At 46.2% G+C, this 21,239-nt stretch overlaps 1 protein-coding gene across 1 annotated transcript in view; it reads right to left on the minus strand.

The window, feature by feature from the left end:
- Window positions 1-21,239, minus strand: part of LOC147107848 (interferon-induced GTP-binding protein Mx3-like) — a 41,323-nt gene that overhangs the window by 13,747 nt on the left and 6,337 nt on the right. The window contains exons 2-7 of the mRNA XM_086007201.1: window positions 13,537-13,729; window positions 12,109-12,246; window positions 10,779-10,930; window positions 8,184-8,322; window positions 6,356-6,554; window positions 4,932-5,010 (exon numbers count right to left, since the gene is read on the minus strand). Coding sequence (XP_085863327.1) covers window positions 4,932-5,010; window positions 6,356-6,554; window positions 8,184-8,322; window positions 10,779-10,930; window positions 12,109-12,246; window positions 13,537-13,726 — 897 coding nt within the window. The 5' untranslated portion in view covers window positions 13,727-13,729. The remainder of the gene's footprint in view (window positions 1-4,931; window positions 5,011-6,355; window positions 6,555-8,183; window positions 8,323-10,778; window positions 10,931-12,108; window positions 12,247-13,536; window positions 13,730-21,239) is intronic.

Raw genomic sequence — 21,239 nt, forward strand, 5'->3', positions numbered from 1 at the left:
CCAAAAATCTGTCTTGAATATACTCAACGACTGAGCATCCACAGCCCTCTGGGGTAGAGAATTCCAAAGATTCACCACCCTCTGAGTGAAGAAATTTCTCCTCATCTCAGTCCTGAATGGCCGACCCCTTATTCTGAGACTGTGACCCCTGGTTCTAGACTCCCCAGCCAGGGGGAAACATCCTCTCTGCATCTATCCAGTCAAGCCCTGTAAGAATTTTGTATGTTTCAATGAGGCCACCTCTAAAGTTCACATGTTAGAAGTCCTGCCGATTGCCTGTATTTTCACTACAATAGATGGTTACTGTTGGAGAAAAAGATGTCTATCTCCATTTGGCTAAAGCGTATCGATAAAAACCAGAACAGACTCTTGTAACGTGCGAGTTAACAAAGTGTTGTGATGGTGATCCAAATGATCACTAAGGTGGCGGCGGGGGGGGGGGGGGGGGGGGGGCGGAAATTACACTAAAAATCCCATAACCTTGCATAAATCTTGCTGGGATGGCCATTACTCTGTATGTTCAGAACCATATTTATATGTGCCATTTTAAGATGAACTCAAGGATAAATGAAATAACAGAAAATGCTGGAAATACTCAGCAGGCCAGGCAGTTTTCTCCCGGTTTCTCCATCCCTGTAAGGACTCTATTCCTTTCTCCCAGTTTCTCCGTCTCCGCCGCGTCTGTTCTGACGATGCCACCTTCCATTTGCCTGGCCTGCTGAGTATTTCCAGCATCCGCAGTATTTTGCAATTATATCAAGGATAAATGAGTTAGGTTTCAGTAAATTTTGGTCCAATTCAGCTTAAAATAAACTCTGTGGTGTTGGGTACATATCATATGCATTAGTGTATTGTAGATAAAAGTCACACATTTCAAGCCCAACAAAGGATGCGATTTTAACTGCGGGCCAGTTTTTGGCCGGTGAGCTTTGGGTGGGAATTTTAACGGCCGGGTGGGAAGGCAGCCTGGCGAGCTGCCAGTCTGTCCGGGGGCAGCAGTAGGAGGCCCGGGTCATTTTAATGGCGGAGCGCCTTATTAACATGCCGCTGGCCGACTTCGCAACAAGTCGGCAGGAAGCGGAGGAACGTTTGGGCCTGAGGTTAAGTGCAGGGAATGGGGAAAACAAGAGGCCTGGGCCAGTCAGTGGTTGAGAAAGGAGAGGCCAACGTTTCCCTTGTGGGTAATTCACCCGCTCGTTTTTTTGTTTTTGTTTTTTTTAAATGCCCCTCCGCCCAGTTTCCACCGGGTGAGGGGAGGTAAAATACCCGCCTTGGTGTTTGTTCAAAACTCACCCACTGCAGCGGAAAAGCTCCCCAGGGTATTTTAACCCCAGGGCCTCATCTTAATGCTGCCGATCTGGCCGGAAAGCTGGCGAGAAGCGGAGGAAAACGGCAGGCCGCCATCTGAGACCAGGTTGGACAAGGATCGACTCGTCGGGCCATCCCACAGAGGTTCCCCCCAATCGTGGGGGGTTGGGGGGCAAGATCCTGTCAAAGAGACTAAGATTTCCATGTGGGGCCTGGAGGAGCATTCCCGCTCAGGCCACCCTGTCAAAATTGCAGTCAATTGAAAATTCCGGATGGGGAAGTGACCTCGGCGATTTCAACTACACATCCGCCCGGCGGGTCGGGTTACAAATCACCCCCATAATCATGTTAATTAACCTCAAAGAGCTGCGATTTGGCCCGTCCACGTCCAACAGTACGGGCTGGAATATCCTCCGTAGAAAGTGGGCCACAATCAGGCAGCAAGGCCTCCTGCTGCCTCCCCACACTAAGCTCCATCACCCTCCCCCACCCGGCCCAGACAGGACCACCGCTAGCTGCCCCTTGCCCACCCGTTCCATCTCACTGCTGCCGTGGGGTTGCTAGCAGTATCGGTGTCCAGCCTGCAGCTCCACTGTGCTCCCGTCTACCTCTCTTACACTGATCCTCGAGACCGCCTGCTGGAAGGTGGAGGTAGGCCTGAGCAGTAGCGAGAAGGCCTACGGAGCCTGGAGGTTTCTTCATACTTGCGGATATCCCGCCCCTCGACACCTCTCCTCAGTCCTGCACTGATGATCCTAACAATATTAAATGACCTAGATGAAGGGACCGAGTTTAGAAACATAGAAAATAGGAGCAGGAGTAGGCCATTCGGCCCCTCGAGCCTGCTCCGCCATTCGATGAGATCATGGCTGATCATCCAAACTCAGTACCCCGTACCTGCCTTCTCCCCATATCCCTTGATACCTTTAGCTCCAAGAAATATATCTAACTCCTTCTTGAATATATTTAAAGACTTGGCCTCAACCGCCTTCTGTGGTAGAGAATTCCACAGGTTCACCACTCTCTGGGTGAAGAAATTCTAAATGGCTTACCCCTTATCCTTAGACTATGACCCCTGGTTCTGGACTCTCCGACCATCGGGAACATTCTACCTGCATCTAGTTTGTCCAGACCTGTCAGAATTTTATAAGTTTCGATGAGATCCCCTCTCATTCTTCTAAACTCCAGCGAGTGTAAGCCCAATCGACCCAATCTCTCCTCATACGTCATTCCTGCCATCCCAGGGATCAGCCTTGTGAATCTTTGCTGAACTCCTTCCATGGCAAGAACATCCTTCCTCAGATAAGGCGACCAAAACTGCACAGTACTCAAGGTGTGGTCTCACCAAGGCCCTGTACAACTGCAGCAGGACATCCTTGCTCCTGTACTCAAACCCTTTCGCTATGAAGGCCAACATACCATTTGCCTTCTTCACCGCCTGCTGCACCTGCATGCTTACCTTCAGCGACTGGTGCACAAGGACACCCAGGTCTCGTTGCACTTCCCCTTCTCCCAATCTATTGCCATTCAGATAATAGTCTGCCTTTCTGTTTTTGACACCAAAGTGGATAACCTTGCATTTATCCACGTTATATTGCATCTGCCACGCTTCTGCCCAATCACCCAACCTGTCCAAATCATCCTGGAGTTTGTCGGTATCCTCCTCGCAGCACACACGCCCACCCAACATTGTGTCGTCTGCAAACTTGGAGATATTACATCTAGTTCCCTTATCTAGATCATTAATGTATATTGTGAATAGTTGGGGTCCAAGGACCGAACCCTGTGGTACCCCACTAGTCACTGCCTGCCACTCGGAAAAAGACCCGTTAATTCCTACTCTCTGCTTTCTGTCCGCCAACCAGTTCTCTATCCAAGTCAATACCTTGCCCCCATCCCATGTGCCTCAACTTTACACGCTAATCGCTTATGCGGGTCCCCATCGAAAGCCCTTTGAAAGTCCAAATACACCACATCCACTGGTTCTCCCTTATCTATTTTCCCAGTTACATCCTCAAAAAACTCCAGTAGATTAGTCAAGCACGATTTACGATGATACAAAGCTAGGTGGGATGGTAAGCTGTGAGGAGAACACAGAGTCTGCAAAGGGATATAGATAGACTGAGTGAGTGGGCAGTAAGGTGACAGATGGAGTATAATGTAGGGAAATGGGAGGTTATTCACTTTGGTAGGAAGAATAGAGAAACAGAATATTTTTTAAATGGTGAGAAACTTTTAAATGTTGGTGTTCAGAGAGATGTGAGTGTCTTCGTGCAAGAAACACAGAAAGCTAGCATGCTGGTACAGCAAGCAATAAGGAAGGCATAGAAACATAGAAGATAGGAGCAGGAGTAGGCCATTTGGCCCCTCGAGCCTGCTCCGCCATTTAATCAGATCATGGCTGATCATCCAAATTCAGTACCCTGTCCCTGCTTTCTCCCCATATCTCTTGATTCCTGAAGACTTAAGAAATATATCTAACACCTTCTTGAATATATTTAATGAATTGGCCTCAATTTCACAGGTTCACCACTCTCTGGGTGAAGAAATTCCTCCTCATTTTTTGTCCTAAATGGCTTACCCCTTATTTTTAGACTGTGACCCCTGGTTCTGGACTCCCCCGCCATCGGGAACATCCTTCCTGCATCTGGTCTGTCTAGTCCTGTTAGAATTTTATAAGTTTCAGTGAGATCCCCTCTCATTCTTCTAAACTCCAGCGAATATAAGCCCAATCGACCCAATCTCTCCTCATACGTCATTCCTGCCATCCCAGGTATCAGTCTGGTGAATCTTCGCTGCACTCCCTCCATGGCAAGAACATCCTTCCTCAGATAAGGTGACCAAAACTGCACACAATTCTCAAGGGGTGGTCTCACCAAGGTAAATGGCATGTTGGCCTTTATTGCAAGGGGGTTGGAGTATAAGAGTAAGGAAGTCTTGCTACAATTGTACAGGGCCTTGGTGAGACCACACCTGGAGTACTGTGCATAGTTTTGGTCTCCTTATCCAAGGAAGGATATGGAGGCGGTGCAACGAAGGTTCATTAGATTGATTCCTGGGATTAGAGGGCTGTCCTATGATAAGAGATTGTGTAGAATGGGCCTAAACTCTCTGGAGTTTAGAAGAATGAGAGGTGATCTCATTGAAACATACAAGATTCTGAAGGGGATTGACAGGGTAGATGCTGGGAGGTTGTTTCCCCTGGCTGCAGAGACTAGAACTAGGGGGCACAGTCTCAGGGTAAGGGGTCGGCCATTTAAGACCGAGATGAGGAGGAATTTCTTCACTCAGAGGTTCTGTGAATCTTTGGAACTCTCTGCCCCAGAGGGCTGTGAATGCTGAGTCTTTGAGTATATTCAAGGCTGAGATCGATAGATTTTTGGACTCTAGGGGAATCAAGGGATATGGAGATCGGGCGGGAAAGTGTTGAGGTCGATGATCAGCCATGATCTTATTGAATGGCGAAGCAGGCTCGAGGGGCCGTATGGCCTACTCCTGCTCTTAATTCTTATCTTCTTATAGGGTGACGGAACTTTCTACACCAGTAAAATGCAGTACAGTTTTGTTCCTATTTTACATTCAGTCCCATAAACAAAGCTTGGATAAAAGTGAGTGTAACTAACCCGGATTTGTACAACAAGCTCATTGGTGAGTCTGGCAGACAGATGTTGGCAAGATGCCATTTTTTTTTCCAGAAGTGGCCTATGGAGAGAGAGAGGTATATTTTAAAATGTTAAAAAATTTGGCACAAATGTATTTCTTATTTTCTTACTTACGAATCAATCTTGACCCTTTTTGCAAATCATAGCTCAGAGGAGATTGGACAATGGGATAGCACCTCCCGAGTGGGGGTAAAAGATCCCACCGCACTATTAGAAAATGAGCACAGAGGGGTTCTCCCAGTGTCCTGGCCAACATTCATCCCTCAACCAACATCAAAAAGGAAGACTTGCATTTAAATAGCGTCGTTCACGACCGCTTGACATCTCAAGGTGCCTTACAGCCAACGAAGTACTTTTCGCAGTGTAGTCACTGTTGTAATGTAGGAAACACGGCAGCCAATTTGCGCACAGCAAGCTCCCACAAACAGCAATGTGATGATGACCAGATACCTGTTTTAGTGATGTTGATTGAGGGATAGATATTGGCCAGGACACCGGGGATAACTCCCCTGCTCTTCTTTGAAATAGTGCCATGGGATCTTTTGCATCCACCTGAGAGAGCAGACGGGGCCTCGGTTTAACGTCTCATTCGAAAGACGGCATCTCCCTCAGTACTACACTGGAGTGTCAGCCTAGATTTTTGTGCTCAAGTCGCTGGAGTGGGACTTGAACCCACAACCTTCTGACGCAGGGATGAGAGTGCTACCCACTGAGCCACAGCGGAGAGGGAAAGCATTATTCCTTGCATGAGATACACTCTAGCTTTACACTGGTCACAACATTAGGATTCATTAACAAAATGTCCTGAGGTCATGAAAGGCACTATATAAAAGCACATTAGCTTGAAGATTCTTAAAGAAACAAACTACTGAGAAACCCACACAGATAGAACGTCTGTTTGCCCATTTTGGTTCCTGCACTCTTTCCCTATTGGGACACACCACACATACCCAATACCCAAAGAATTTAGGTGATGACTGACATGACCGAAGGCTCAGGAACCCCCAAGTATGTGTAAAGTTACCAGCACAGAGCACTGGTGTACTTCCTGTGGCTTATCCAGCCAGGACCACCCTAGCCACTAGGACTTTGGCTTGCAAGGTTAGCTGGAGTTGAATGGGATGAATGCCTGCCCCAGAGGCACGTCTACCCCTGCAGATTGCATTAATGAGCTGGGTGCTCAATCATCAATAGTGCCACGGAGTACTGCAGACCCAACTGGTGCCATGGAGGGTTGACTTGGGCCCAGTCTACCTGATGGGATGTAACCTTGAAACCAACTCGGCCCTGTTGATCTCCTCCTAAGAAGGATGGTCACTAATTGACCAATTTTATGGTAATTATTCAACTTATGAAATAAAGGTTGTGCATCAGAAGACGAGTACCTAAAATGAGCATTCTTCTTGAAAAATGCAGTTTCCTTCTCCAGTGCATTAACCAGGGACGTGTTTGCGATTAGATCCTGCTGTCCACGACACTTGATGAGCATGTAGCCTTTTTGTAGAGGAACAATCTCATTGTTGACAATTTTGAGGAGATCGCTTTCTGTGCCACAATCAATCAAGTCTGGTTTTGTTAGAACACCTGTAGAGTGTAATACAATGTTCAGTGACTTCTAAAGCAGTGTGAGCGACAATCATTCCTCAATTCATTACGGTCATTGTATTTGAGAGTTACATCCAATGGCATATTAAAATGACACCAGTTACAGAACCCAGTTTTAACCAACTACCTTTCAAGCAGAATCGCATTTAAGATAAAAGGTCCCAGTTGGTGGAATCAGTTAGACATTGGTTCAAATCCAACTACTCTAATAGGACGCAGGTCCCTCCTATCTGGTGATTGCATAGGTCCTACATTACATGGGTTTGGCCAGTCTCAATCTAGTTCCCAGTAGGTCCGCACACCTGGGGTCTACCCAACTTTATCATAGAATGGTTACAGCACAGAAGGCCATTCGGCCCGTCGAGCCGGTGAGGCTCTCTGCAACAGCACTTCAGCTAGTCCCATTCCCCCGCCCTTTCCCCGTAGCCCTGCAAAAAAAAAATTCCCCTTCAGGTCCCGCCACATTCCCAGGTCACGGGCGTCTTCACCCTTTTGCCAGATATTCCTTGCTTCCCTCCCTCTCTGCTAATCTGCTGTAACCATCTTTTGTTTCTGTACTTGTCCCATTAGCACTCCCTTTTGCCTTGCACCATCATCCCATTTGTCATTTAATCTCTCCTGCCTTTCACCCTATCACAGACCTTCCCTTTTGTTCTTTCCTCCCCCGCCTCCTTTTCCCGGACTCTGTCCTTGATTAAAAACTGTTAGATCTCCAACATCTTCCAGTTCTGATGAAAGGTCCTCGACCTGAAACATTAACTCTGTTTCTCTCCGACGAGATGATGCCTGACCTGCTATGTGTTTTCTAGCATTTTCAGTTTTGATCCCAATAGGTATGTGTGGGCTTAGTGATTTTTGGCAATTCATTAAAATTATCCAGTAAATGGGAAGCTTCCACACCCACCATCAAAGGCTCTCTGAGGGAAACTGTGAAAGCTTACCCAGATGTCAAAGCAAAGATAGACACTCTCAAAAGGTATGAGCGGTTAGGACTCAACCATGAGAATGAGCTAAGGTATAAAAGCCAAAGGATATCCTGGGTATTGTTAGAAAAGACCCAAAAAGCATAACATGTAGAAATATTTGTAGAAGTCCCCAGAACATGTCAACATTGTCAGGGCTTCTTGGAATATATTTCAATATTTAGGAGGATTCCCCATAACATTGAAAAACTTAAGGGTTAATACATTACCCTTTCACTACAGGAATGCATTGACGTGAATTTGAACAGACTCAACCCAGTTCATAATGGCTCTAGTCCACAGTACAAATCGGCAATTTCTCGACACCGAATTGAAGTCTCACTCGGACAGGCTACGATGACTGGTGTGGGAAATCGTATTACCCTCGTGCAGTGGGGGATGATTTTCTACAGTTGGTGTTGTGGCATATTGTTGGGAAAGAGCAGAGGGGGCATTTCTGATCAGTGCTACACCCACTCTGGCAATTCTTGACAATGACACTGGGGGGGGGGGGGTGGGAAACGTGCTAAAAAGTTTCCAAGTGATGACCTGGTTTAACTGAGTGCACAAAAGCATCCACCAAACTATTTATTTAAGTGGAAGCCAGAAATGTCTTGGCAGCGGACTGAATCCTATTTTGATTTACCCAGTGTTCTCTCTCCTTTAGGATCTACTTCCTGCGCCATCTTCAACGCCTCGGTGGTCGCGATGTCCACATTACAGGAGATGACGACCAAAATGATAGTTTCTTCTTTTATAATGTAGGATTTGATCAGATCTTTGATCTAGAAAAATAAATGAAATGCACCGTTATTTACTGACGCACGCTCTTGAGATAGGGGCAAAGGTGTGTTGCTGGGTTGTAGTGGCGGAACCACTACTTTATTTTTTTAAATTTGTTTGATGGAAAGGCTGGATTTATTGTCCATCCCATGGTTCCGCTAAGAAGGTGGTTAGCCGCCTTCTTGAACTAATTGTTTTTACAGCCAACAGGCTTGCTTGGGACGTTTTGTTACGTTAAAGGTGCTGATCATGCAGTTGTGGCTGTTGCTGTGTATTCTCAGAGGGCATTAGGAGTCAATCATATAGCTTACAGTTGTTTGTAATGTCTGACATTCTTAGAGGGCAGAGTCATAGATAGATTTATACAGCACAGACAGAGGCCCTTCGGCCCATCGTGTCCGCACCGGCCATCAAGCCCGGTCTATTCTAATCCCATTTTCCAGCACTTGGTCTGTAGCCTTGTATGCTATGGCGTTTCAAGTGCTCATCTAAATGCTTCTTGAATGTTGCGAGGGTTCCTGCCTCTACCACCCTTTCAGGCAGTGAGTAGATGCCGAGAGGCTGTATCCCCTGGCTAAAAAGAGTCTAGAACCAGGGGGTCATAGTCCTAAATGGTCAGCCCCTTATCCTGAGACTGGGATGAAGTGAAATTTCTTCAGAGAGGGTTGTGAATTCTCTACCTCAGAGGGCTGCGGATGCTCCGTCGTTGAGTATATTCAAGACAGAGATCGACAGATTTTTGAACACTAAGGGAATCAAGGGATATGGGGGTAGGGAAAGTGGAGTTGAGGTCTAAGATCAGCCATGATCTTATTGAATGGCGGAACAGGCTCGAGGGGATGTATATCCTACTCCTGCTCCTATTTCTTATGTTCTTATGTAGGTCAGATCAGTTAGGGATGACAGGTTCCATTCCTTGAAGGATATTACTGAACTAATTTGCTTTTGTTCAACAGTTCCAGTCGCTTTCATGGTCATTTGTACCAATGCTGGCCCACACACTGCCAGATTTACTGAATTTAATTTCACAAATTGCCACAGGGGGAGATTTGAGCTTCAGTATCAGAAACACTACATCACTGTAACTGACTGGATCTAACCTGTGCTACGCCAGACCAAGGATTGGTCCATTCCAACACCGGGGGACAAAAAATAGCCAAGTGGCCAATTCTCCAGCACCAACACTCTAGGCAGAACCAGGGCGGATGCTCAGTCGTTGAGTATATTCAAGGCCGAGATCGATAGATTTTTGGACTCTATGGGGAATCAAGGGATATGGGGAATCGGGTGGGAAAGCCATGATCTTATTGAATGGCTCGCGGGGCCATGTGGCCTACTCCTGCTCCAAATTTTTATGTTCTTATGTAACACATGATGAGCGTTGACAATAATTTGCCAAAAAGAGATTAATGATAAAAATTCTATATCTATCTGAATCAAGACTTCAAGAGGAAAATGAGACCAGTTACCAACCTCCTCCCTGAAGACAATTGGATCTCAAGGCCAAATTGAGCAGACTTCAATCTTCTTAAAAGACACAGGCAACTCTTACTATTGATGCAGTGGGGAAGGGGGTGAGGAGGAGGGGCACTGTTATATCTGGACACAGTAACAAGAAGCTGCATTCAATTAGACAGCGTGGGTTTTCTGGTAACACTGGACATTACCATGGCAGGGAGTAGCAGGGAGGAGGTTTGTGGAAGGTTAGGTTAGCTTTCCAGCGTAAATCGAGTGGGCGGGAGAGGAAAATTGGACGGGCACCCCTCCCGTTGAGTGTCCGCCCATTTCTGTTGCCTGCCGTGACCAAATAAGGCAGTAAACAGGAAGTGACATTGTGTCACACCTTTGGTCACCCCAACCACCACAGTAACCAGCATCCGGCGTTGATAAGGGCAGTTTTTACACTGGAACTCTCCTCAGTGAGTACAATCGGTCACGGTTTCATACATACGTTCGCACACACGAGTAGAATTTGCCGGATTTTTCAACACCTTCCCCTCTAGGTGGGGCAGAGAGCCGCTCTATTCAGCTGCTGTAGGTGGCTAAAGCCAGCATCCTTCCACTACCCCAGCAGCAGGCGTCCCAAGAGTGGAGAGAAAGACCACCGGGAGCCTGCCCAAAAAAATATTGAAAGAAGGACTTAAACCGGGATCTTTGACTGGCCAGTGGTTCAGCTTTCGGGCAGGTGAAATTCACATCCCGCCACACTTATGGTGGCATAACTTCCAAAGAAGACAGCCTAGGCATCATCTCCTTCATTCTATATTGGAAAGCAGAAGTACGTGTGGACACTTGCTCTTTGCTCTATGTTCAGGCATAGAGCCTGAAGGAACTTCAGCAAATAGGTGACTGATTGGAATCAAGATTAAGATCAAATTGTAACATAACAAGTTTAAGGCATGTTCCTCAGAACTTGTCCTCGTGTAACCGAGCTCTATGACCACCAGGTCTGTCTTACCATGGTTCCAATGTCCGGAGGCTGGTCACCAACGGGAACCCTGATGATTCCAGGCAGGTCGATTAAGGTCAAGTCCGGGGCGCAGCTCGATTCCACTTGTAGGCTGATCAGTTCTGAGCTGATCCTGGTTTTTCCAGCTATGGTTTCCTGGACTGTGTACGAAAAATAAACATGCCTGCATTCATTTCATAACTCAGCAGTATGTGATGATATCATCTCCATTTTAGGTACGCGAGCAGGTCACATGACACTCTTGGGGGGGAAATATTCAACTCACGGCCACCCCGTTTCTGGGGGTAAAATTGGCGTTAGGCCTCGGAATCCTGTGCCGTGATCGCACCAAGTCCCGTTCACCCATCACCCCCCTGTTTTCACTGACCTACATTGGCTCTCGGTCTGGCAATGCCTCAATTTTAAAATCCTCATTCTTGTGTTCAAATCCCTCCATGGCCTCGCTCCTCCCTATCTCTGTAACCTACTCCAGCCCCCAAACCCTCAGAGATCTCTGCGCTCCTCCAATTTTGGCCTCTTGCACATCCCCGAATTTAATCGCTCCACCACTGGCGGCCGTGCCTTCAGCTGCCTAGGCCCCAAGCCTCTCTACCCTCCTTAAAACCTACCTCACTGACCAAGCTTTTGGTCACCTGTCCTAATATCTCTTTATATGACTTCTGTAAAGCACCTTGGGATGATTTACTACGCTACAGGCGCTATTCATTGTTGTTTGTCGAAAGAAACAGATCGCAGGTGGGTTTCCTATTGTCCTGCGCCCCATAGTGCGATGTCATGAGCACCCAGCGCACCAGATTTAATAAGGTCCTCGAGGAAGTTTAGGGTGAAGGTCGCGGAGGAGCGCACGTCTGATATGTCCCACCAAGAACTACACCTAGGGGGCACCGAGAGCATACAACAAATGCTGAATTAGGAATGGGTTTGTGCTGTGATCCCATGCTCAATGAACTGCATTGAGACCCTCCAAAAGTATTTCACCTAGGATTGTTGCAGCCAACAGAGTGAGGAGGTTTTCATTGTCACCCTGGGCTGTACATGAACCCATGTCCCAGAGGTGTGTAACTCACTGCACCACTCCATTCAACAAATTGTACTGTACTATGCTTTTTTCTCCATTTACATCCCATTTAATTATATTACAACATGTGACTAATTGTTATAAAAGCAAGATACTGCGGATGTAGGAAATCTGAAATAAAAACAGAAAATGCTGGAAGCGCTCAGCAGGTCAGGCAGCATCTGTGGAGAGCGAGAGACAGTTAACATTTCAGGTCGATGACCTTTCATCAGAACTGAATAATTTTTATAGACTGTGTACCTGTTTTAATTTCCTCTTCCACCATATCTGGACTATCTAGTGTTACCAAAGTGTCTCGGTAACGTAATTGTCCTTTCCATGGCGTTCCCGTCTCTCCATTCTTCAGTTTCAACTCAAGAGGGCACCTGGTCACGATACCTGATATAAAATGTTAGAATGATATTAGCCTGCTAAGTGAATCGCTCCAATATACCCAAGTTTGGACCATTGGGAACACGGTGTTATTTTGCCGAGTTAGGGCACCGTGGGACAAACCAGCGGGCGCAAACCATAAAGGTCCCAGGTTAGGATCTCAGTCAGCGTTGCATCAGCTGATCTCAGCCTGGACACCCAATGGGATGCTACAGTTGGCCTCAGCACCCAGGATTCCCATACCCAATTTCTACCCCGTGCCTCCCACTGGAAAGCGCTCCCGTGTAAAGCTCAGGTGCGATGGCCCCACTCCACCCCCAACTGAATCAAACAGCCCACCGACACTCACCGCCTAGGCCCACGTATGAAGAAGTCATTTGGGGGAGGTGCCAGGGGATTGCTGATGCCTATGGAAATGGTACCCCAGCCTGAAACAACAGCGGTGGGCAAAAAACTGGCCACAAGCACAACGGGGGTAAAATTCAACTTCGACAGGGGTGCAAGACAAGCGGGCGGATTGGCTGCCCATTATACACCCTGTCCACTTTTCCCTACCGTTGAAGCCGATGGAAAGGAAATTCGAGCAGGGTGAACAACGGACGGCCAATCTGCTACCGTCGGTTTTGCGCGCCCCTTTCGAAATTGAATTTTACCCCCAGTGGGAAATAAAGTGACATGATTGCACGGCCACTGAAATGGATAGAGGCATTGCCTTTACTACCTCAATGTTTTCCAAATTACAACTCACTCAAAGTGCCACAGTCCGAATCTTTACCTGCACAAAATCCCATCATTCCCGTCTACTCCAAGTTCCACTGGCTCCCCACGTCCCAGCGAATCAGCTTTAAAATCCTCATCCACTCTTTGAAATGCCTCACCCCGCCCTACCCCCGTGACCGCCTGCTCCTCTGGCATTGCGTTACTCCTAGACCACACCCCACCCCCCCCCCCCCCACTCCATTTGTTCCACCACTGTTGGTCATTTCACTCCCATCCTGTGTTTACTCCCTCCGTAGATCCCGGCTTTCAAAAGCCTCCTCAAAACCATGCTCTTCTCCCCCGCCCGCCGCCCTAATCTTCTCTGACTCTCCTCTTTTTCCCTCCTCCTCCTCAATGTCAAACACTTTGAGAAACTCTTGTTACAAGAGCGAGTTATTGTTGCTGTTGTGAATTAGATGAGTTCATTTACACATCAGGGAAGAGAGGAATTTAATATCAGTACACTACATGTTTGAATGCTACTATCCCACGGTGTAACGTGAAAGGCACAGAGAATAAGCACAATCTTCTTCTTACCAGTGCCCCTGGGAAGAGCCACCTCAGAGAGCATCTCCAGCACGGAGCTTTTCCCCGAGCTCTGGTCTCCAATCACAGCGATGGTGGGTAGTGGCAAGTCCTTATCCAAGCCCAGTTCTCTCAGGGAGTCAATGAGATCAATGCAAGGACGAATTTTCTTTTCATACTCAGTGTACAAAGAGCAGGCCATTGTCTGAAAACAAAACCACACAATTAAACCATAGATTCTTCTCAATTACTGTCTGCAGAAGGGGGAAATGTATCATATACACAGTTACATTTCTTTAGGTGTCAGCTGTGGCTCAGTGGGTAGCGCTCTCACCTGAGTCAGAAGGTTGTGGGTTCAAGTCCCCACTCCAGCGACTTGAGCACAAAATCCAAGCTAACACTCCTAGTGCAGTACTGAGGGAGTGCAGCACTGTCAGAGGTGCCGTTTTTGGATGGCGACATTAAACCAAGACCCCACTGCCCTCTCAGATGGACGTAAAAGATCCTGTGGCACTATTCAAAGAAGAGCAAGGAAGTTCTCCCCGGTGTCCTGGCTAATATTTATCCCTCAACCAACATCACTAAAGCAGATTATCTGGTCATTATCACATTGCTGTTTGTGGGAGCTTGCTGTGTGCAAATTGGCTGCCGCATTTCCTACATTACAACAGTGAGTACACTTCAAAAAAAGTACTTCATTGGCTGTAAAGCAATTTGGGACATCTTGAAGTTGTGAAAGGCGCTATAGAAATGCAAGTCCTTTCTCTTAGTTAAAAATGTATCAATAAACCTGATCTGTTTATATCACCAGATAAAATAGTGCCAACTGAAGGAACCGCCCCTGTTCTTCGTCGGAATAGTGCCATGGGATCTTTTATGTCCACCCGAGAGGGCAGACGGGGCCTCGGTTTAACGTCTCATCCAAAAGACATTTCAAATTTAAAGCTATAGCAATGCTGGATGCCAGGAATGCACGGGGACACGTTAGTAGTCCTCGCCCCCGGTATTGCTAGGGTGCAAACGACGGGAATATGTCAGATAACGTATCCTGTCATTTGCATGCTCTTGCAATATGTCCGCTCACATTTGGACAGACGTACATGTCTCCTGCCGCTTTCGTCTGAAAATCCCAGCAGTGGCGAGAGGAAGCGGAGAGCCAGCACCCGAAGAATTCCCCACTCCAGCCCTCTAGGGTTACGCCAAGGAGCTGGTCTAAACCCAGCAGAAATCTAGGCTGAAATGCTGTGTCTTTCCTTAGTGTAACCACTAGATAGAGCTGTAGCACATTATGAGGACACTCGGTGGGAAACACGGTCAAGGAACAAACTTCTATTAAACCTTCCTTCAGAGCAGATATGGTGTACTGTGAGGTTATAAGGATGGAATTTATTTACGGGAAGATTTCAAGCTTCCCTATTTCTTTTGATTGTTTTTTTTTCCTTCTCATCTTCCCTCCTGAAGGAGTTGATTCCTTGCTGGGTGCGTGTCCATGGGCATCTAGTGTGATCTGATGCCACGTCAGAATTGTCACTATTTGTGTGCGAGCCTTCACAGGTGAGGGCCAGCAGGCTATTTGAGCATCACAGCTTTTTAAAAAAATGAATTCTCGGGACGTGGGCGTCACTGGCAATGTCCTTATTGTTCATCCCTTGTTGCCCTGAGAAGGGGATGGTGGGCCTTCCTCCGAACAGTTATATTTTTTTGTAGTGGTTTCATACAATTGGCTTGCTAGGCCACTTCAAAGGGAAGTTAAGGGGTAGATTTTCCCAAACCTGTCAGGAAGAAGGCAGGACTACAACTTTCGGGTTTTTGACCCGCCTACATCGATGTCCGGCCAATCCGCGCGTTTTTCCCTTGATTGACCTTGTTGAGTCCGCCCAGCGGGCTCAGCAGGCCAATTAAGGGCCACCCGACAACAGATGACGTCACAGACTGCAATTTCATCTGTCAAGAGTTCTTGACAGATGAAATATCAGTGTTTCACAGCTGTTTGAAGCTGTCAAACACTGACAGTCTGAGTTCTAACATGAGTCCTTCTGCACAGACTCAGTTAGAACTCTCAGCAGCACTCAAAGCTGAAGGCTGTCACTTTTCACAGATCGCAGCCGTTCAGCTTTAAGTGCCGGCTGAGTGATGGGCTCCCGACGCCTACAGGAAGAAAGGCTGTTAAGGTAAGTACAGGCAAGTAAAAGTTCTTTGCACACTTTAGACACACCAAACACACTTCCCTTTGCACTCATGCACCCATCACTCACTTGAGCATCGACATCGCGACCCCTCCAACCCGACGGCCCGCCTGCTCTAACCTGGCGTGGTTTGGAGCCGTCAGGAATCCCACACGACACCCCTCAAAATAGGGATTAGGCTAAAAACTGCCTGTTAACTGGCAGTTAATTGGCACTAATCCCTTCCCGCCTGGTTTCAGCGGGTCCCAGTGCGGGACGGGTACCCGCCGCCCCTGAAAGCTGCGTGGAGCGGGACCCCCAAATTCTGGATTTCCCCCCCCCCACACGCCTGAAACCCCACCTGACGGCTCCAGGAAAATCTAGCCCTAAGAGTCAACCACACTGGTGTGGCACTGGAATCACATATTGGCCAGACCGAGTAAAGAAGGCAGATTTCCTTCCATAACAATAACAACAACTTGTATTTATATAGCACCTTTAACATAGTAAAATGTTCCAAGGTGCTTCACAGGAGTATTTTAAGACAAAAAATTTGACACCGAGCCACATAAGGATAAATTAGGGCAGGTGACCAAAAGCTTGCTCAAAAAGAGGTAGGTTTTAAGGAGTGTCTTAAAGGAGAAAAGGGAGGTAGCGAGGCAGAGAGGTTTAGGGAGGGAATTCCAGAGCTTAGGGCCTAGGCAACAGAAGGCCCGGCCACCAAAGGTTGAACGATTATAATCAGGGATGCTCAAGAGGGCAGAATTAGAGAAGCGCAGATATCTTGCGGGGGGGGGGGGCGGGGGGGGGGGGGTTGTGGGGCTAAAGGAGATTACAGAGATAGGGAGGGGCGAGGCCATGGAGGGATTTGAAAACAAGGATGAGAATTTTGAAATTGAGGCGTTTCTTAATCGGGAGCCATAGAAACATAGATAGAAACATAGAAGATAGGAGCAGGAGTAGGCCATTCGGCCCTTCAAGCCTGCTCCGCCATTCAATGAGATCATGGCTGATCATCCAAATTCAGTACCCTGTCCCTGCCTTCTCCCCATATCCCTTGATCCCTTTAGCCTTAAGAAATATATCCAACTCTTTTTTGATGTAGGTCAGCGAGCACAAGGGTGATGGGTGAACGGGTCTTGGTGCGAGTTAGCACACGGGCAGCCTCAGCACACGGGCAGCCTCAAGTTTACGTAGGATGGAATGTGGGAGACCAGCCAGGAGTGCGTTGGACTAGTCAAGTCTAGAGGTAACAAAGGCATGGACGAGGGTTTCAGCAGCAGATGAGCTGAGGCAAGGGCGGAGACAGGCGATGATATGGAGGTGGAAGTAGGCAGTCTTTGTTATGCTGCGGATATGTGGTCGGAAGCTCACTTCAGTGGCAAATATGACACCGAGGTTGCAAACAGTGTGGTTCAGCCTCAGACAGATGTTAGGGAGAGGGATGGAGTCGATGGCTAGGGAACGGAGATAGTGGCAGGGACTGAAAACAATGGCTTTGGTCTTCCCCATATTTAATTGGAGAAAATTTGCTCATCCAGAACTGTACGTCGGACAAGCAGTCTGAGAATTTAGAGACCGTGGAGGGGTCGAGAGAAGAGGTAGTGAGGTAGAGCTGTGTACGAAAGGCTGATATTTAAAGATATTTAGTAGACGAGAATCATGTATGTATAACTTCAAGTGTAGCCATTGACCAAATAATATTACCCATAATTACTCCTGGGTAACTAAAAAGCTAAGACTTGTTCAAAATGTAGCTGCACAGTCAAAAGCAGTTTTGACTAAGTTTTGGTAACAGACAGCGAGTGAAGGTTAAATCATTAAACATATTATGATGCCAAGTAGAAATTAGAATTCGCTTAACAAAACGAATTGCAACGATATTTTAAAAATAATTAGTATAAAGACATAAAATAAGAGCGATCATGGAGATAGGGTATTTATCTGATAGATTAAAAAGTGAGATAGTCTGGATACCTCAAGACAAGTGAGACAGCAGGATGATATGGCCCCTTGGTATAAAGGCCTTGTACAGGAAACTTTGGTTTATCCGGAGGCTGTATGCCCGGAAACCTCGATCTAACGGCAGAAATCAGCAGCCGTTTTGGTTAGGTTTTTTTTCTTCTCCTAGCATTTTTTTTTATATAAAAACAGTCAGGCTCTGGAAAGTGTCTCTGTAGCTTAGCAACAGCTTCAGAGACGCTTCCAAGGTACGGGGCGAGTGTTTACAAGCTGTTGCTAAGCAACAGTGTTTGTTGTCAGATACGGAGATGAAAACCTCCGTATCCTTCAACATTAGCGCTGGTCTATCCGGAAGTTTTGATAGATCGGCAGCAGCTCGGTCCCATCGGTGCCGGATATCGCAAAGTTTCCTGTACCAGGGAAGCTGGAAATGAAAGAGATAAAGTAAATTCCAATGGGGTTAAAAACTATAAACAAGATAACACTGAACATGGCAAAGTTGGTGAAAAAATACTGGAAAGGCGGGATGCTACCTTAATCAGAGTGACAATGGTATTTTGACCATTAGAACCAATTAAAAAAGGTGATTTTGTTAAAGACCATAAATGGACACTGGCCAAACGAACTACTGATAAGAAAAGGGTTAAAACCGCAATACTCAAAGAACTTCACAGACGTACTGCGAGAACAAAGGAACAGACTTAAGACGACGTCATCTGTGTCCGAGAGGTTCCAGAGACCAAGGACTGCGAGCTGCTCGTTAAAACTATCGCCTAATATTAAGTATATTACGCTGTATGCTTAATAAATCCTGATCTATTGCTCAAACAGACTGGCTGCTGCCTATTGGTGTCTTGTCCAAGAACTCAAGAGATCATTAAAATGTTAACAGCTGGGTGTCATCAGCGTACATGTGGAAACTGACACTCTATTTTCGGATGATGTCGCCAAGGGGCAACATATAGGTGAGAAATAGGAGGGGGCCAAGGATAGATCCTTGGGAGATACCAGAGGTAACAATGTGGGAGCGGGAAGAGAAGACATTGCAGGTGATTCTCTGGCCACGATTAGATAGATAAGAATGGAACCAGCTGGACGACAGTGGAGAAGGATGGAGTGGTCAACCATGTCAAAGGCTGCAGACATATAAAAGGACATTAGTGAACCAGTTGGGTTTTTAGAACATTGCTTTCTGGTCACATATATTCCAGCATTTTTATTTTATTTTGAAAAGACTTGCATTTATATAGCGCCTTTCACGACCACCGGACGTCTCAAAGCACTTTAAAGCCAATCAAGTACTTTTTTGAAGTGTAGTCACTGTTGTAATGTGGGAAATGCGTCAGCCAATTTGCGCACAGCAAGCTCCCACAAACAGCAATGTGATAATGACCAGTGCTGGGACTAGAGTCCTGGCGGATCATATAACTAGGGCTGTAGAGAGGGCTTTAAACTAACTAGTGGGGGGGGAGGTTCCTAGAGAGCAAATAATAAAAATGACAACAGAGAAGGTCATTGACTTAGGTAGCAGTGGGGAAATTAAAAACCAGAGTGTGTCAGGAAGGGGCAGAAGGTATGGAGTAAAAGGTAAAGTAATAAAAAGGGCAAAAGCAGGAACTAAGTGTCACAAAACATATTTGAAAGTTCTCTATCTGAATGCACGTAGCATTCGTAACAAAATAGACGAGTTAATGGCACAAATAACTACATATGAGTATGATCTTGTGGCCATTACAGAAACATGGCTGCAAGGTGACAATGCCTGGGAATTAAACATACCAGGTTATTTAACGATCAGGAAGGACAGGCAGGAAGGAAGGGGAGGTGGGGTGGCTATGTTAATAAAGGAAGGAATCACTGTAATACAGAGAAGTGATATTGGGTCAAAAGATCAGGATAATGAAACAGTTTGGGTGGAGATAAGGAATAATAACGGTAAAAAAACACTAGTGGGTGTAGTCTATAGGCCTCCAAACAGTTGCAACTCGGTTGGACGGAGTATCAATCAGGAAATAGTTGAGGCTTGTAATAAGGGAACATCTATAATTATGGGGGATTTTAACTATCATATTAATTGGATAAATCAAATTGGGCAGGGCTGCCTTGAGGATGAGTTCATTCAGTGTGTTAGGGATGGGTTTCTTGAGCAGTATGTAACTGAACCGACCCGGGGGCAAGCAACCGTAGATCTGGTCCTGTGTAATGAGACAGGATTAATTTAAAATGTCCTAGTAAAGGATCCCCTTGGAATGAGTGACCATAACATGGTTGAATTCCATATTCAATTAGAGGGTGAGAAGGTTGGATTTCAAACAAGCGTACTAAGCTTGAATAAAGGAGACTATGAAGGTATGAGAGCGGAATTGAGTAGAGTGGATTGGGAAAATAGATGAAAGGGTAAGACGATACATGATCAGTGGTGTACATTTAAGGAGTTATTTTACAACTTCCAAAAAATATATATTCCGCTGAGAAGAAAAGGGTGTAAAAGAAAAGACAGCCATCCGTGGCTAAGTACAGAAATTAAGGATAGTATTCGACTAAAAACAAGGGCATATAAGGTAGCCAAATCTAGTGGGAGGATAGAGGATTGGGAAAACTTTAAAAGACAGCAAAAAATAACAAAAAGATTGATTAAGAAAGGGAAGATAGATTATGAAAGTAAATTAGCAAAAAATATAAAAACAGATAGTAAGAGTTTTTATAGTTATATAAAAAGAAAAAGGGTGGCTAAAATAAATGTTGGTCCCTTAGAGGATGAGATCGGGAAATTAATGGTGGGAAATATGGAGATGGCAAAAACACTGAATGAGTATTTTGTATCAGTCTTTACAGTAGAGGACACGAAGAATATCCCAACACTGGACAAACAGGGGGGGGGGGGGGGGGGGGTGGAGGAGCTAAACACGATCAAAATCACTAAGGAAGTGGTACTCGGTAAAATAATGGGACTCAAGGCGGATAAATCACCTGGACCTGATGGCTTACATCCTAGGGTCTTGAGGGAAGTGGCGGTAGGGATTGTGGATGCATTGGTAATAATTTTCCAAAACTCCCTGGACTCAGCAAAGGTCCCGGCAGACTGGAAAACTGCTAATGTAACACCCTTATTTAAAAATGGCAGTAGACAGAAGGCTGGAAACTATAGACCGGTTAGCCTAACATCTGTGGTAGGTAAAATGTTGGAGTCCATTATTAAGGAGACAGTAACAGGACATTTGGATAATCATAATTTAATAGGACAAAGTCAGCATGGTTTTATGAAGGGGAAGTCATGTTTGACAAATTTGCTGGAGTTCTTTGAGGAGTAACATATAGGGTGGATAAAGGGGAACCAATGGACGTAGTGTATTTAGACTTCCAAAAGGCATTTGACAAGGTGCCACACAAAAGATTATTGCTTAAGATAAAAAATCACGGGATTGGGGGTAATATTCTGGCATGGGTAGAGGATTGGCTATCTAACAGAAGGCAGAGAGTTGGGATAAATGGTTCATTCTCAGACTGGCAATCAGTAACTAGTGGTGTTCCGCAGCGGTCAGTGCTGGGTCCCCAACTCTTTACAATCTATATTAACGATTTGGAGGA

Source organism: Somniosus microcephalus, chromosome 14 (genome assembly GCF_052327205.1).
Source record: "Somniosus microcephalus isolate GS21.2 chromosome 14, FLI_Smic_1.0, whole genome shotgun sequence".
NCBI classification, from domain to species: Eukaryota; Metazoa; Chordata; class Chondrichthyes; order Squaliformes; family Somniosidae; genus Somniosus; species Somniosus microcephalus.